The following is an 18006-nucleotide window of genomic DNA, read 5'->3' on the forward strand; positions in this document are numbered from 1 at the left end:
AGCCTAGCACACTGTCTTGACTCGTGAATATGGACGTACGTGCATGTAGTATGTCCCTCAGAATGTCGGTCTGGGAACCCATTCCCACACATGCATCTACTCCTCACATGCCCCTAATCACCCCGAACCTTAAATCTGTCTTCGCTAGTGTAGAATCTTCGCCTCAGGGTTGGGGCGTTCGCAATTCGCGCGTGGCGTAGGGGAAGAGGGGGAAGCATATGCCCCATGGGCCGATGTGACCAGAGAAGTGGGTTGAGGTGGATTATAGAATGGGATAGGCACTGGTGTACGATACACGTGTAGTAACGCGCTTATTATATTCTCCCGACCGCCAGCTCCATCGACGTCCGGTTCTCATGCATCACCTCGCCGCTGACTTTCAACTAGTCCACTCATCAGAGATACCCAGAATTCACAAGCTTTTACATACAATACTGGGCTGGTCAGACCTCGAATGCCGGCCATGAACCTCCCAGCTTTACTCTTATTATGCGTGTGCACCTCGCGCGTAGCTAGAGGAGCACCAACCTCGAGTGCAAGCTTTGACATCAATGCGGATTGGGTATCTTGGGATGATGCTACATGGACCCTGAAATCTACCAAGCCACTGCCAGGGGTATTTACTGCATGGTTGCCACAGTCAAACGGGTATGTAAACTAAAATCGCTCAACATCATGGTTATGTGCCGACGGCGCAGGTCGCTCCTGTTGTGCTGTGTACGGGAGCTGATAAGCACATGATATGTCTTGAATAGCTATTTTGGCCTCTCCCAAGGTTCTCTGGGGCCATTCTACGAGCGTAGCCGTCGGAATGATTCTGAAGGATGGCCGTCTTACAGCAACCCTCGAACAACTTTCGCCACTGTTACGGGCTTTTGGGGCAGCAAGCCTAGTACACTTGAGCCTGGGGAGCTGGGCGAGAGTTTCATCTCCGGCGTGCCTCACTTTACCGATCTGCTCGTTGAAGCATGCGGAAGTGTCCTTAATGGAGATGTAGACGTATCCGAGATCACCGAGTTCGAGTCGACGCTCTCTTTGTAAGTGGGCGTGTGCGCACATGCTGTTCCACAAAGCAGAAGAGTATGAACACTAATTTGATATGCTCTACTACCAGCAAGACGGGAATCCTCACATGGTCGTATGTCTGGAGCCCTCCAACCTGCGTAGACGGCCGGAAGTTTCTGGTATCCTACGAATCTTTGGCCTCGCTAGTCGAAAGACGTCTGGCAGCTGTGAAACTGGTCATATCCAGCGAGCAGGGCCTCGACGATGTGTACATTCTCGATCTACTAGACAACAAGTCAGCTTTGCGCACGAGAACGGTCAAGACAGGTGTGAACCAAGCCAGAAGTCAGGTCTTTTCTGCTGTTTCACCAGACACAGTCGACCATGTCGTGGCGTATGTGCTGTCGTCGACGCTTGGCAACGAGTTGCTGTGCCTTGAGAGCAGCAACGAATACTCCAGCGACTTTCTTTCCGCCTTCGATAACGCAGCAACGTCGGGTTCAGCCAACTCATCCTACACAGACTCCGAGAACGTTTCCTCAACGCAGCGGTATCGGGTACAATCCGGTTCGCAGTCCGCAACAATTTACAAATACGCAGCTATTGCCTCAACAGAGCACTATGGGTCGGACACAGAGACAGTGGTCTCAGACGTTTTGTCATCTGCTATAAAGCGCGGATATCATGTTTTACGCGAGGAGCATAGCGCGGAAGTGGGCAAGCTCATGAGTGCGGACTTTGTGGCTGACTTTAGAGATCCAGCGACCGGATCGCTCCCATTAGACAGCGGCGGCGACGTGGTGAAAGCCTTGCAGATCACAGCCATCTCCTCTGCTTACTATCTTTACACGAGCCTCATCCCATGGAACCCGGCACGTGACGAGAGCCCAAGCACTTGCATTGCGTGCAACTCTCTTTCAGTCGGCGGCCTGGTTTCCCAAACATACGGAGGCAAGATTTTCTGGGACGCTGATCTTTTCGTGGCGCCCGCCATCCAAGGAGTGCACCCCAAGTTGGCGAGACAGTTTGCGCTGTATCGCATCAATCGGGCAGAGCAGTCTCGCAAAAACACGGAGAGGCATAGTCTCAAAGCGGGTAGCATGCTCTACGCATGGACAAGCGGTCGATATGGGCAATGCTACAACATGTCTGCACCATGCATCATGTACCAGTACCACCTCAATGCTGATATCGCCTTGAGCATGACCATGGGCCGGAACACAAGCGGCGATAGGAATTGGTTTGAAAAGCACGGGGCTGTGGACGTCATCGACGGCGTAGCCGTCGGCCTAAGCGATACACTAACACGACGAGAGGACACTGGCGTCTGGGGCATTGACGTGATGGCCGACGCCGACGAATATTATATGTGGATTGCAGACGGTTCATTTACTAGTACTGCAGTCAGCACTCTCCTACAACTCGCCTCCGAGACTCGTCATGAACGGGGCATCCCGCCCGAGACCGACTGGCTTGACCAGCTCGAGCATATGTCGATACCCACTTCGGATGACGGCGTTGTGCTCGAATTTCGGGGCATGACCAACGATGTCTACCCCAAGCAGGCAGACGTTATTTTATCCCATTATCCCTACGACTACAAGCGGAATTTCTCCCTCGCCAAATACCGGACTGCGATGGACTTTTACGCAGTCCGCACGGATCCGCACGGCCCAGCCATGACATGGAGCATGTATGCCATCACGGCCAACTCCCTGGCCACTTCGGGATGCGCGTTCTGGACATATCTAGTCAAATCGTTCCAGCCTTATATCCGCGGCCCCTGGTACCAGTATTCCGAACAGCAAGACGACGAGCCCGGAATCCCGGATCCCCTCACCGGGAACCCCATTAACCCGGCTTTTCCGTTCCTGACTGGCCACGGCGGCCTATTGCAGACATTCACGGCGGGGTTTCTGGGCTTGCGCGTCACGCAGCGAAATTTGGTGATAAACCCGTCCCTCCCTCCCCAGCTCCGGAACTTCAAGCCACCCATCCAATATTATAATGGTGCCGTCGTCAGCTTCCGCATGAATCGCACGCATACTGTTATTACACGGCGCGACGCATCTCATTTCGACGGTTTGGTGCCGGACCAGTACGGAAAGGACGACATGCCCGTCACCGTCGGCCGAGACGTGGACGATCCCAACGCGCGGACGGTATTATTGCGCGTTAATGACACGGTTGAAGTACAGAATAGGCTGTATGATGCCGCGATATCTGTCCCGGGCAACATCTTGCAATGTCACGGCGCAACCTCGTCGCATGGCGAGCTAGCGTTTGCAGCCACGGACGGATACGGAGGCACCTTTTGGCAGCCAGGCACATGTGATGTCACAGCCGCTGTTGTAGTGGAGCTGGGAGCTTCCCATGCGCCGCGGCTTCTGGAGGCTATCCGTCTGGATTTTGCCATGCGGCCGCCAAAGCACGTCAAGGTTTCGGTTTCGAATAGCTCGGATTTCGAGTCCGAGACGGTGTTAGCGGATCAAGATATCCTCATCACAAAGCCGTGGGTCCCGAACTCGCCGGTGGTGAAATATGTAGGAAACATTACCACCATCCCGCTCACCAAGCCCGTTTGGAGTTGCGCATTTGCGAAACTCGAGGTTACGGGCTGCTGGACTAACGATGGTGCTGGGGCAACGGTTGCCGAGTTTGGGCTCCTGGCTGCAAATGACTCCGCGAGTGGATGAATACAGTTCAAGATCAGGGATGGGCAGCAAGTATTGCGTAGGCGTATAAATGGAGTGAAGTTGGGTTTATACTGGATATGCTCTAGTTACATGTATGAAATGATGCGGCGAAAGTTCTCATTCTCTCCTCTTACAGAGCTTTCTCTGCCAGCGACCGTATCGACCTAGCAATCGTCTTGTTCATATCCAGCCCTCTTGGGAAGTCGTGCCCAAACACATGCTTAATATGCTCCGCTTGACTGGGTTCGGCAATGTCAAACAGCTGCTGGCCGTACTCGGGCGCATCGCCCAGGCCAGTGATGTGCAGCGACGGCATGGAGAGTGGGTGGCCATCCCAAGCCTTGTCAAAAAAGGTCATGTAGTGCGTTTTATTTACGAGAGCCTGGAGAGGTCGATTTCCGTATCGTCAGCCGGCACTGTGCATTTGTATCAAAGTGAACCAGTCTTCATGTGCGTACCTGTCTACCATTGGCGAGCTTCACTGGCCGCAATTTGTCCAGGTGTTCGGCGGGATCTGCTTTGAAGACGTCGAACAGCATCCGCAGCTTTGGCGCCTCTTCAATCGGCAGCTCCGTAACCTTTTGCTCATCCAACGGCATGATGAAAGGCGGCACGGCGCTGTTGATGAGCACCAGGAACTTGATCGGTAACTCCTGTGGTGTGGCGTATGGGTTCTCCATTAGGAGTCGGATGGCGATTTGAGCAGCCATCGATCCACCCTGCCTGGTTCAAGTTAGAACTTTTCCCATGGGCGAGAGCACCAATTGTGATGGTATCATCATTCCGACCCATCTCTTTCGATGAATAGAAAGTTTCCGCCGACTTACGAGTATCCCAGCAAACCATCGAAAGGACCATGGTCCTCTATCACTTGACGCAGCTCGCTCTCAGTGGCCAGAATGTCATCGATGTCCAGCATGTTGTAAAATCCATACAGCTAAAGCGCAAGTTATCATATCAGTTGTTAGCAATGTGTTCTTTTCTAAGGCCAGACTAAGGTAGGCATTTTGGCATGCAGAAAGACTGGCAAGGCTTTCAGGCCCAGCGCCTAGGTCAGATAGAGCCCCGAATGCTTACATTTGACTTTGAAAAGTCGACTGTGTGCAGAGACCAGTTTCCCTCCAAATGGGGCCACCGGCCCTCTACAAATTCAAACTCGTATTCTGGCTCCAGCAAGCTCCGTATGCCAGCCGTCTGCATCCGGAAAATCTACAAGGACGACGAAGCATTAGTCACTCAGTGGTAGTCTTAGTTTCTGTGCTGCCAAACAAACGAAAATTGCCCACCTCGGTGTTGGAACCCCTGCCGTGCAGACACAAAATTCGTATAGGCATCTTTATACACTGGCAAGATTGGAAAAGACTTCGTTGCTTTTGAGGAGGGTAGTTGCAAAGCAATTCAAAGGTATCAAGGTTTAAAGCTTTAAACTCATACGCGACAGGTTGGAATACTACACTTGGATCAGCTTGTTTGTCTGTGCCGCGATGGCAAATAAAACCTTACGGCAGGGAATGGCGACCGTAGGACATAAGACCTATTACCCAGTACCCATGTGTTCTCTCGCCTTGTACGGGGGAACGGGCTTGTAGCCCGAATTGACTCAAATCTGCAGGGGATGCCGATTGCCAGAATGCACCTGGCGAGAAAAACAGCGAAATAATGAGGCTGTTTGACCGCAAGTGCATTTGGAGTGGAGAGTCAGAAAGCCCACGTCGCAAGACCACGTGAGATAGGACAGGTACGGCAGAGCGGAGAATGACATGATTCATGAATTATCTCGTCAGTGATTCTGCCCGTGGGGGAGGCAATTTTGAATTTCCCACGCAGGGAAATGGGGAAACAAGCTTCATGGATCAATCTGGCCTCTGGGGAGTGCGGGAGAGTTGGCAGGGCTACCCCAGCGCAGCAATCCATGTGAACTTCGTACTTCTTGGAAGATGTCAAGATAGTGGTATCCATCGTCTATGCCTGTATGTTTCCATAGACCGCTGTCATTTCACTTTCAGTGGGTGAAACTGGACGAAGATGGACTTGTGGAACTGCGTCTGAGGTCCTGGTTGGGTCGGGCGTGTGCGCGTAGGATTTACTATGTAGTATTGCGGGAAATAGACTTTGCTAGTCTGGTCTTGCAAGCTCATTGTCTCCTCCTGATTCTAATTTTTGCCTTGAGAGGCGGTATATGGTTTGTCCCAAACCATAGATTCTCTGGTCTCTTTTCTTGGAACTCAAACTCATACTTGAGCAGGATGTTGGCCATCAGCACCTTTAACATTCCAGAGGCAAAGAAACGGCCGGGACAGCTGTTTAGCCCGGCCCCAAAGGACAAGTAGTCGGCTGACGTGGTAGCCCATGCCTGCCTCGCCCCTTTGATGTTATCACCGGCCCCCCGCGCGTCCTTCCGCTTGTCGTAGAAGCGAAACGGGTTGAAGGCCTCCGCGTCGGGCCCGTATATGTCGGTATCAAAGTGGATCGAGTATGCCGGGATTCCGACTTGGTAGCCGCGCGGGATCTGGACGCCGGAAGGCGTCGTGACGCCGTCCTTGCCCACGATGCGCAGCGGGCCCAGGCTCAAGATGGTGTTGACGCGCTGGCTTTCCCGGAAACTGCTGTCCATCCGCTCGAGCCGGGCCAGCGATCGTTTGTCCCACCCTTGCTGCCCACCGTCGGCAGCGCGGACCTCGTTGATTTCCTGACGGAGCTGGGCCACAATCTTCGGACCCTGTTCGGCGCCGGAACCGACAATGTCGAGGATCATGTGCGCGATGGCGAAGACGTTGGTGTGCAGCGCGAAGGCGTTGAGGAGTAAGATACGCGCCGAGAGGACTTCCGGATCCAGGAGGTACGGGTCGTCCTGGGATTCTCCGTGCGCAATATACCAGCTCAGCAGGTCGGCCTCGTCTGCTCCTTCAGCCTCTTGCCAGCCATCAGTCTCGGATCCCGTGCCGTGTTGTTGCGGGTGGCCTCTGGCCTCCAACCGTCTGCGAACCTCGTCGATTGTGAGCCTGAACCATTTCCTCTCGCACCAGCGGGATGGCAAGGTCACCAGAGGCGCCAGGAGACGACGCAGCGGGGTCGGAAGCAGCCAGAGCAGGTTCGCCTCGAGAGGAATGACCTTTGCGTACGAGAAGCCGGTTTCGAGCACCTCTTCGTTCCGGCAATGTCTCTTCCCGATGAAGATGCGGTTGATTGCCTGGCTTACGATGGGCCTCAGCGTGTCGTAAACACCCACCTCCTTCCACTCGCCGTCGCCTTCGTCACCCCAGTGCTTCGCCAGGGCGAGGTCAAGCTCGTCCGAGAGGGCTGGGATCAGGTTGCCGATCTCTCGGGTGAGCTTGGTGGCTATGATGTGGATGGTCACCTTGTTGTGATCCCGAGTGGGATAGATGGTGCCGAGATCCCATTGGAAGTGGTTGATGGTCTGCTCGTGCATGCTCACGACGGAGTCGGGCTGATCCACGAGCCATTTTCGTTCGGCAGAGGGCAGCAGGATAAGCTTGTTTTGGCCCGGGCCCAGGATGGGGACGCGGACCGTCTCATTCTTATGTTGTGTGTGGTGCCGGCGAAGCGTCTTCTTCAAGTCCAAGGTGTTGCGGTAGAGTGCTCGATAATACGGCGCCCATTCACCGGGCTCGCCGTTGAGGAATCTCAATTTGGCGATTGAACGAGGGGTTGGAAAGATCAAGTAGTTGTAGACTAGGTATACGATCAGGACCACCGCCGGCACCAGCGCCTGCGGCGGCATGAACCATTCTGCGGACTGCATTGTGGCGTGAGTCCGACTTGAATCGTCGAAAGCCTAGCAGAACACCCAAATAACCGGCGAGGGCGAGAACGGGATATGAAAGCCTTGATAGAGAATGAAGGCACTATATAACAGACAGAGATAGTTGTTTGTTTAACAGCCCTCCCCTCACCCCCTTCTCCCCTCTTCCGATGTACTACAGCAGCCCACATGACTCGGAATCAAATGCTCATAGGCCTCCTTCAGCCGTGAAAGACCCCAGCTGTCTGGATCACTCAGTACCGTGGTAATATGATGCGGAGTGTTGCCCACATTTGAGAGGAGTGGTCGACCCGGGGTGTCTTTGGGGACCGCATTTTATCGGTTATCCGTTAGTGCCCGTGGGGCTTGGCGATTCAGGATGCGTTGCATTTGAAGGGGGGTTAATTATAAAGGGTCTTATTGGTCAGTCAACTCGGGCCTTTTGAGGTCATGTGTGACAGAACTTCCTGGACCGGTTTATCTTTCGGTAAACGTTGAAGCTGTGGAGTTTTGGCTATACTGCTTTGAAGATGAGGAGATTCAAAGTAGTTCCAATGCGGGGGGTGGTTTGAATGAGGGACATTTGGGCTAACGCGGCCCATTACGGACAAGGGATCACTACATGCTGCATGGTTGGTCGGTTCAATGTGAAGGGAGTCACGTCTAACAACCGGTTTCCGTCTAATTTCATAGAAGTGTGATGTCCCAGGCTTCAACTACTTGATACAAGTTATTTATACGCTTCCGTACCCAGCTACCTTAGTCCTTCACACTCCTGTATGAAATATATTCTCACATCAACTTGACAACACGACATAATGGGGTCAACGATTCACGGCCTCGACGAAGACATCGCCATCATCGGCATGGCCTGCCGCTTCCCCGGCGACGCCACGAGTCCCTCGAAATTATGGGATCTGCTGATGGACGGCAAGTCGGCCTGGTCCGAAGTCCCGGCATCGAGATGGAACCAGGACGCACACTACCATCCGTCGCAGGAACGCGCGGGGAGCAACACCGTAAAGGGCGGGCATTTCCTGCGTGACGGCGAGCAGAACGGCAAGCAGTTCGACGCCGCCTTCTTCAACATCACCCGCAGAGAGACAGAGACAATGGATCTCCAGCAGCGGATAGTCAGTATGTGATTCTGTGTAAACCCAACTGCGTGAGTTTGGGGGAGTTTGCCTGCAAATAAACCTCTTGGAAGAAGAAAAGAAAAGAAAAAGGAGAAAACTGTAACCATCATCATAAGGCTTACCACCCAAAACCTCTAGTGGAAAATGTTTACGAGGCAATGGAGAGCGCCGGCCTCCGACTCGAAGACGTGAAAGGAAGCAAAACGAGCGTGTTCGCGGCTGTCTTCACCGACGACGTGCGTTCCATCCTGCAAGAGGACCCGGACTTGTCTGTCAAGTATAAACCCATCGGCACCAGCGCGGCCATCATCGCGGCCCGGGTAAGCTGGTTCTACGACCTGAGAGGCAGCAGCTTCACTCTGGACACGGCCTGCTCAGGCAGCATCGTGGCGTTGCACACAGGAGCCCAGGACCTGCGCGCTGGGCACAGCGATATGGTATGTAATGTCCCCAGGATCCCTCCGTTGGAGCAAACACGGCGGCAGTCAAGCAATCCGCCTAAGAACATCACACTGATGTATTAACCCCAAACAGTCTATAATCACCGGAGTCAACATAATCGAGTCCCCCGAGTTTATGTTCCGCGCCAGCGGCCTCGGTATGGTGTCGCCCGATGGCAAGTGCTATTCGCTCGACGCGCGCGCCAACGGCTACGGCCGCGGCGAGGGGGTGGGCACGCTGATCCTCAAGCCCGTGTCGGCGGCCATCCGCGATGGCAACGTGATCCGCGCCGTGCTGCGCGGCACGGGTGTCAACTCGGACGGCCGCGGCACCGGCGGCATCACGCTGCCCAACAAAGCGGCCCAGGAGTGCCTCATACGGGACGTTTACACCCGCAACAACCTCGACCCAGACCATACCGGCTTCCTCGAGGGCCACTTCACAGGCACACCGGCCGGCGACCCGATCGAGGCCAGCGCCATCGCCGCTGTGTTCCGGCGTGGCGGACCGAGGGCGGCCGAGAGGCCGTCGTTGTACGTGGGTGCTGTCAAGGCGAACATTGGCCACGTTGAGGCGGCGTCCGGCATGGCCCAAATCATCAAGACGGTCTTGGTGCTGGAAAACGGGATGATACCGCCAAACACCAACTTTGAAAAGATCAACCCCAGGATACCCATCGACAGATGGGGCCTCAAGTTGCCCCTAGTTGCGACACCGTTCGAGGCGGGGCCCTCGGGGGTCCGGAGGGCGAGTATCAACAGTTTTGGCTTTGGCGGCACCAACGCTCACGTGGTGCTGGACGATGCGAAGAGCTATCTAGACAAGTTGGGTCTGGGTGAGAGGCGCCACTTACATGCAACAAAATCGGGAAAATTGGCGGCACTCGAAAGCCCCAGCAAGGACAAGAGCTCGTTGCAGGAGGCCGCGTCAGTAGGCCACAAGGTCTTCTTCTTCTCCGCCAACGATCAAGAAGGCATCTCGCGGGTCCTCGCCGGCCTCGCGGAGCACTTACAGAAGCAGGTCGGAGAGAACGGAACATGCCATATGGACGACGCATATCTCTCCAGGCTCGCCATGACCCTTTCGGAGCGGCGCTCACGCCTGGCCTGGCGCCTCGCCATCACGGCCGACTCGGCCACATCCCTCCTTGCCGCGCTTGCCGATCCTACCACCAGCACAACCAACGCCGTCCGTCCCGGCAAAGCCAGCACGCCTGCCGCGGCCTTCATCTTCACCGGCCAAGGCGCACAGTGGTTTGCCATGGGCCGCGAGCTTCTTGTCTTCGACGTCTTCAGGGCGAGCGTCGCCGAGGCCGACAGGTTCATCACAGGCACGCTCGGCAGCGGATTCAGCGTGCTGGAGGAGCTCACGCAGCGCAGCGCCGAGACCACCAAGATCGACCAGCCTTTGTACTCGCAGACGTTGTGTACCGTGCTACAAGTCGCCTTGGTTGATCTGCTGGGCAGTTGGAACCTGGCGCCGAAGCGTGTGGTTGGGCACTCGAGCGGCGAGATCGGGGCCGCGTACGCGGCGGGTGCTCTGGATCGCGAGTCGGCATGGAAGGTCGCCTACTACCGTGGCGTCGTCAACGCCAGGCCCGCGGCCGACAACACGCGTGGCGCGATGGTGGCCGTCGGATGCACCGCCGAAGAGGTGGCCACTCTCATCGCTCAGGTCAATGAGAAATTTGGCGCCGACGGGGAGCTGGTCATCGCCTGCTACAACTCGCCCCGCAGCCTCACCATCTCCGGAGACGAGGCCAAAGTGGACGCCCTGGTGGAAGCCGCGAGCGGCATGAAGCTATTCGCGCGCAAGCTGCGCGTGGCCAAGGCCTACCACTCGAGCCACATGGTTCCGGTATCCGACGAGTACCGGTCGCTGATGGGCCCGCTCCGAGCTTCTCCTGCGGGCGACCGGATGCCGTCGTCCGGCGTGCAGGTCGTGTCCTCAGTCACGGGCGGTCTGATAGCGGCGAGCGACATGACCAACGCCGACTACTGGGTGCAGAACCTCGTATCTCCGGTGCGGTTCTCGCAGGCGCTCGTGGCCTTGTGCACTTCCAACGTCGCCAAAAAGCAGCTCAAGGTCGGCGGCGGCGCCGAGCTTCCTGTGTCGCATCTCGTCGAGATCGGCCCTCACGGCGCGCTGCAGGCGGCTGCCCGCGACGCCGTCCTCAACGACCCAAACCACAAGGCCCTGCGATATGTGTCCATCTTGACCCGCGGAAAGCACGCGTGCGCCACCACGCTGCACGCAGTCGGCACGCTGGCCGCGGCAGGCCTACCGATCGACCTGGCCAAGGTCAACAATAACGGCGGCGGAAGCGAGGCCATGCTGGTGGATTTGCCCCCGTACCCGTTCCTCCACTCGAAGGAGACGTATTCTTGGTTAGAATCACGTACCAGCCGCGCGTGGCGGTTCCGCAAACATGCCCGGCACGATATCCTCGGGGGCCCCGTTCGGGATTGGGACCCGGACGCCCCGAGGTGGCGCAACCATCTCCGCGTGTCGGAGGTTCCGTGGCTCCGGGATCACAAGGTCACGGACAGCATCATCGTCGCCGGCGTGACGTACCTGGTGATGGCGATTGAAGCTGTGCGCCAGCTGTACAGCGACAAGGGCGAGGTGCCGCTCGGCTTCAACCTGCGCGACGTGAGCATCTCCCGGGCGCTGCAGGTCAGCGAGGACGAGCACACCGAGACCATGTTCTCTATGAAGCGAGTGTCCGAGTCGCGCCAGTCAGACAGCAGCTTATGGTGGGAATGGAAGGTCACGTCCTTCAGCGCCCACGATAACACTTGGCTGGAGCACAGCCGCGGGCAGATCGCCGCCGAGACCGTCGCCGAGACCGCCACGGGCGAGGTTGACGGCGGTCGTGAGGCAAGGGAACGACAACGCCACTACGGCGAGCTGCTGTCTACCGTGACGCAGGCCTGCGCCGTGTCGCAGACGGAACTTCTCCCGAGCCGGTACGCCGAGCTCGAGCGCATCGGTCTCGGATTCGGGCCCCTTTTCCGTAACGTTGCCAGCATGCACTCCAACTCCAACAACGACAACAAGACGAGCGGCCAGTCGCTTGCCACCATCCGCATCCCGGACATTGCCACGGCAATGCCGAGCCACGCGCTCGCCGCTTCGGTGATCCACCCGCCCGTTTTTGACAGCATCCTGCAGTCCTTCATCTTCGCCCTGCAGACCTCGGCGGAACGGCTGACGGAGCCCATGGTACCGGTCGCGATGCGGAGCGTGTGGGTCAGCGCCGACATCGAGTCCCGGACCGGCGCCGAGCTCATTGTTCACGCCGCGGCCAGCCGCGTCGGCCACAAGAAGGCCGAGGCCGACATCACGGCTTGGAGCACCGACCTCGGCGCCGAGAGGCCGGTCAGAGTTGTGATGCGCGGCATCGAGGCCGTGCCTTTGCAGCACAGCACGACGGAGGGGGACGCGGCCAGCAACAGGCGTGAAATCTGCTTCAACCTAGACTGGAAGCCGGACATCGACATTCTGGAGGCAAACGGCGAGGCCGAGGCTTGCATGCGCAAAGTTTTGCAGCCTCTGGAGACGTCGGTGCTCGAGGAGAGCGCCGTTAAACAGCTCGGTGACGTACAGCTGGCGTGCGTCATCTGCATCACCGAGGCCGTCAGGGACCTTGAGGCGCGGCCGCTCGCGGACGAAAAGGCGCTGCCTGAACACTTGAAGAAATATCTAGGCTGGCTGCGCATAGTCGCTGATGATTACAAGAACAACAAGGTACTCCGCCAGGTGGCCTCCTGGCCGGCTATTGTGGAAGACGCCGCGGCACGCAACACGTTCCTTGCCGAGTATGCAGCGTCAGGCCATCCCGAGGCGTCTATGATTTGTCGAATGGGGCGCAACATTGCACCCATTCTCCGCGGCGAGGTGGACGGACTGCACCTTTTGTTCGGCATGGACGATCTGCTCGAGCGCGTATACCGGGTCGCGATAGGAACTCAGAAGATCCACGCTCTGATGGGAGAGTATGCCAGGACGCTGAGCCACAAGCGCGGCGCAGATCTCAAGGTGCTAGAAATCGGTGCCGGCACCGGCGGGACGACGACCAGCATCCTCGAGGCCATCTGCCCGACGGGCACCCGCATCATCGGAGACTCCCGGTTGCTCAAATACACGTATACAGATATTAGCCCGAGCTTCTTCGAGAGCGCCGCAACCAAGTTCAGCAAGTGGAAGGCTGGCGGCGTCATCGAGTTCAAGACGTTGGACATTGACAGAGACGTCGAGGAGCAGGGTTTCGATCTGGCCTCTTACGACCTGATCATCGCGGCCAACTGTCTCCATGCGACCTCGGACATCACAAAGACCATGGCCCGCGTCAATAGCCTTCTGAAACCGAAGGGCAAACTCTTCCTCCAGGAAACGACCGAGCTGCAGTGTCTCGAGTCTCCTCTGGTGTTCGGCATGCTTGCAGGCTGGTGGGCTGCCAAGGAGGACTTCCGCCCCTGGGGTCCGCTGTTGGACGGAAAGGGATGGGAGCGGGTGCTGCGCGATGCTGGCTTTTCCGAGGCCGTCTTGGAGCTCAAGGACTCGGAGAAGGATGAGCTCCACGTGCAGAGCATGGTTGTGGCGACGCGTCCGCCGGACGATGAGGCCACCAGCAAACAACAGCTCGACGAGGACGATGTTCTCCGCCGGGTGTTTGTGATTCCGCACGCCACACCCGAGGACGTGTCGCTGGCTACGTCTGTGGCTTCGGCCGTGTCACAGGTGACCAACCTCGACGTGAGCGTCGTTCATTTCGCCGACCTGGCCCAGCACGAACTGGACAACACATGCTGTATCGTGACGATGGAGGCCACCGCGCCCTTCCTCTCGTCGCCTTTTAACGAGGCCGAATTCGCGCTGCTGCGCCACTTACTGACCAAGGCCGGAGGGCTGCTGTGGCTCACTCTCAACCCGCACGAGAACCCGCACATGGCCATGATACCAGGCCTTCTTCGTACGGTGCGCTGGGAGAGAGACCTGGACGGCTCGGACCTGTTGCTTCTGCACCTGCCCTCTGCCGAGGCCTCGCTCGTTGCCTCCAACGTAGTCAAGGTCTTCAAACATCATTTCGGCGGACCCTTCATGTCACCGGATCGCCATGCCGACTACCTTGTCAACCCAGTCGGCTGTGGTCATGACCATGGTGGCTTCATTCAGACGGCCCGCATCATCGCCGCTCCCCCCGTCAACGACTTCATCGCACAGAGGACCACGGTGCTCCAGCCGAGGCTGGACGCGTTTGGTGCCGATCCGAGCCGAAGCCTGAAGCTCCACACGTCTGGGCCGGGAAACCTGGACAAGCTGCATTTCATCGACTGGCCGGGCGCGCAGAAGCCTCTCGGTGGCAGCGAGGTCCAGGTAGAGATAAGGGCAGCGGGCGTGAATTTCCGCGACGTCATGGTGGCCATGGGCGAGCTGGCGAACAACATTCTCGGCTACGAGGGTGCCGGCGTCGTCACTCATGTCGGCGCCGAGGTGATGGATATCAAGGTCGGCGACCGTGTCATGGTCGTCTGGAACGGCGATAACAACTGCCTCCAGACGCGTACGAGGGCGCCCCGGGACTTTGTGGTCAAGATCCCCGACAACATGTCGTTCGAAGAGGCCGCCAGTATTCCCGTCGTCTTTGTGACGGCCTACTTTTGTCTTTACGAGGTGGCTCGTCTCAAAGTGGGTGAGACCATCCTCGTTCACGCCGCAGCGGGCGGCACAGGTCAGGCTGTGATCCAGCTGGCCAAGCATTTGGGCGCCGAGGTCTATGCGACGGTATCGTCACGCGAGAAGATGCAGCTGCTAATGGACGAGTACGGACTCGCTGAGGACCACATCTTCAGCAGCCGTGACTTATCCTTCGTGAGCGGCATAATGCGAATGACGGATGGCAAGGGTGTTGATGTGATTGTCAACTCCCTCTCGGGCGAGGCGCTGCGTGCCTCCTTTGGCTGTATTGCCATGTTCGGGCGGTTCATCGAGATTGGTAAACGGGACATCATGGCCAACAGCAAAATCGATATGCTCCCCTTCAGCCGATGTGCCACCTTCACGGCGGTCGACCTCTCCCAGATAGCCACCCTGGCGCGGCCGCTGACCTCGCGCATAATGCGCTCCGTCGTCGACCTGCACGCCGCCGGCAAGCTGCATGCCTGCAGACCGCTCAACGTGTATGGTTTTGGCAGGATTGAAGAGGCGTTCCGTATCCTGCAGCAGGGCAAGCACATGGGCAAGGTCATCCTCGCCGCGCATCCCGAGGACCTCGTCAAGGTCGTGCCTAAGCCGCCTGCGCCCACGCGCCTGAGGCCCGACGCAACCTACCTGCTGCCCGGCGGCGCGGGCGGGCTTGGGCGATCCATCGCCAAGTGGATGGCCGGGCCGGCGCAGGGGGCCAAGAACCTGGTGTTCCTCTCCCGCGGCGGCGCCGAGGCCGCGACGACGCGCCAGCTGCTCGCCGAGTTGGCCGACATGGGCGTGCGTGCGACGGCGCTCAAGTGCAACGTGGCCGTCGAAGAACAGCTGGTTGCGGCGCTGGCGGACCTGACACGGTTGGGCTTCCCCCGCGTCGCCGGCGTGATCCAAGGAGCGATGCAGCTCCGCGACTCGGCGTTTGAGTTCATGTCGCACGCGCAGTGGGAAGAGTGCGTGAGCCCCAAGGTGCAAGGCACGTGGAACCTCCACAAGCATCTACCCGCGGACATGGACTTCTTCGTAATGCTGGGCAGCGTGGCAGGGCTTGTTGGCAACCGCGGTCAGTCCAACTACGCGGCGGGCAACACGTTCCAGGATGCGCTTGCGATATACCGGCGCGCCAAGGGGTTGGCGGCGACTTGCATCGACCTGTGCAACGTCATGAGCGTAGGCTTCGTCGCCGAGAACCAGGAGACGCTGAACAAGAACCCGCTCTTCTTCTTTGCGCATGACGGGATCCGCGAGGACGAATTCCTCAGTCTGGTCGAGTTCCACCTCGACGCAGACCGGGCGGAACGCAAGGCCGAGCCCCAGATCGGCGTGGGCCTAGCACCGCTGTCCGTGTTCAAAGAGCGCGGGCTGCCAGAGCCGACGTTCATCAAGTCGCCACTGTTCCGACAGCTACGGTCGGCGAGCGGCGAGTCGGGAGCCACAGCGGACGGCGCATCGGAGCAGGACGGGGTAGTGTCGATGACGTTTGCTCTCAAGTCTGCCAAAAGCCCGGAGGAGGCAGCGGAAATCATCTGTGACGCGCTCGTAAAGAGGATCAGCCGCACGATGCGGATCCCGGAGCCTGATATTGACGTTGGCAAGCCGGTTCACGTCTACGGCGTGGACTCGCTGGTGGCCATGGAGATTCGTAATTACCTTGCCAGCGAGTGCGGGTCTTCCGTTTCCGTCTTGGAGATCATGGGCAACAAGAGCATGGAGGTCTTGAGTGGCGAAATAGCTAGAGGAAGCAAGTATATAAAAGTGGATCTTTAGTATTTAGCAACAAGTCATCTATATCTTGTTGTCTTTACTAAGGGGAGAACATAAAGAGATACAGAAAAAAATAAACAATTGGTTGAGTTCAAGCTTTTCAGAGGGCCAGGATCATAGTGTTAACTGAGATAATGGACAGCCGGCATGGCAAGCTTCTAATGACTCTTAGCAAAAGCTAATTGTTAAGTGATTATAAATAAAGGCTTGTTGAAATGTAGCCCAGTGCTCTCAAGAATCATAATCTTGCGAAAGTCTATTAATCACGGCTACATAAGGCGCTGAAACTGCTTTAAAGCCTGCCACGATTCACTGGGGCTTACAGAAACACCCGGTCATTTTCGGTCTGTTCAAGCGGCACAGCCAAGATGGAAGCTCCGCCACGAAAAGCCGAAGAACTCCGATGTTTATCTGATTAACCATGAAGATAACATTTCTAATAGGCATATCCTGCCGACGCTCAAGTCTCCTGACTTGATTATTTCTGCTGAATGCTGCAATCAATGGATACACGTGCTCCTGCTGCTGGCCACCTTCTGTTGAACCACATGTTGTTAGAACTTAATGACCGGGCTGCTTTAGACGAGAAATAGTCCGGGTGAGTGTTTGAATCACTTACTAAAATATGCCCCATGACGCCGTGTAAATGATGAGAAAAGATGAATCTGTGAGATTCTTGTTGTGGTACAAAGAAAAGTTCAGCAGACCGGCTTCCGGCTACTGTATCTTTTCAAAAGAAGAACGAAAGCCATATTACTGCCCAACGCCAACTACCCCCGCCATTGGAAGGTGAATTTGCTTCTTCCGCTGTTGATAATAGACCGCGAGATGAGTCAAGAGAAATACGGGATGCAGATAACTCTTTGTAGGGGTTCCTTTGGAAAGAAGACGTATCTGAGGAACTTGTGTGAGCAATCTGTGAATATGATATATAGAAAGAAAAGAAGGAAGTTGACCTACACGGAAAATAAGACCGGCTTTTCGCAATGAATTTAACGAACATACTTGTTGTGTGATAGATGCAAATTTCCCCGGAGGAAGATTAAGCTTATACGTCGGAAGAGATTTCTTCTTGTTTGCGTTGAGAGGCGAGTAAACACTTTCCGTGTCCACAAAATGAGCACGACACGGGCAGGGGCCTCGAAGTCGAATCCTTCCTGAAGTTGAGACGGTGTCGGCAAAACGATCCATCTTTCATTGCACTCTCGTGTGTAGGATCTATACTTATTATGATCAAGATATCGGCGCATCCATTTCGATGGCGCATGGATGGCGTCGGACACTTGCGGAAGAGGCAGTGTCAGATAAGCATGGCGGGAAGCTTATTGGTATTTTAAGAAACCCTACTAGACTGGAGACTTTGCCCCTAGTAATGACGATGAATAATTGGTCAATAGTAAGGATTTAACGGAGGTCGAAAGCTGGAAGCTACAATGGTGGTGGAGGTGCATCCTGTGGGATGATTTAAGATCCTGACAGCATTTAGTTCTCACCTGTGGCA

General features: G+C 56.6%; 3 protein-coding genes across 3 annotated transcripts; 2 read left to right on the top strand and 1 right to left on the bottom strand.

The window, feature by feature from the left end:
• Positions 1–675: 675 nt before the first annotated feature.
• Positions 676–3701, top strand: CkaCkLH20_07411 (acid trehalase; the record flags this gene model as incomplete). Its single annotated transcript, XM_038890128.1, has 3 exons — positions 676–710; positions 756–1037; positions 1115–3701. The coding sequence occupies 3 exons, from the start codon at positions 676–678 to the stop codon at positions 3699–3701; spliced, it is 2904 nt and encodes a 967-aa protein (XP_038744606.1).
• Positions 3702–3831: 130 nt separating this feature from the next.
• On the bottom strand, positions 3832–7464 carry CkaCkLH20_07412 (cytochrome P450; the record flags this gene model as incomplete). The annotated part of the gene is made up of 3 exons (XM_038890129.1): positions 3832–4083; positions 4160–4424; positions 5897–7464. The coding sequence occupies 3 exons, from the start codon at positions 7462–7464 to the stop codon at positions 3832–3834; spliced, it is 2085 nt and encodes a 694-aa protein (XP_038744607.1).
• An 818-nt stretch (positions 7465–8282) lies between these two features.
• On the top strand, positions 8283–16508 carry CkaCkLH20_07413 (beta-ketoacyl synthase domain-containing protein; the record flags this gene model as incomplete). The annotated part of the gene is made up of 3 exons (XM_038890130.1): positions 8283–8601; positions 8739–9037; positions 9135–16508. The coding sequence occupies 3 exons, from the start codon at positions 8283–8285 to the stop codon at positions 16506–16508; spliced, it is 7992 nt and encodes a 2663-aa protein (XP_038744608.1).
• Positions 16509–18006: the final 1498 nt, after the last annotated feature.

The sequence above is a fragment of the Colletotrichum karsti genome (assembly GCF_011947395.1).
Source record: "Colletotrichum karsti strain CkLH20 chromosome Unknown Scaffold23, whole genome shotgun sequence".
In the NCBI taxonomy this organism is placed as follows: domain Eukaryota; kingdom Fungi; phylum Ascomycota; class Sordariomycetes; order Glomerellales; family Glomerellaceae; genus Colletotrichum; species Colletotrichum karsti.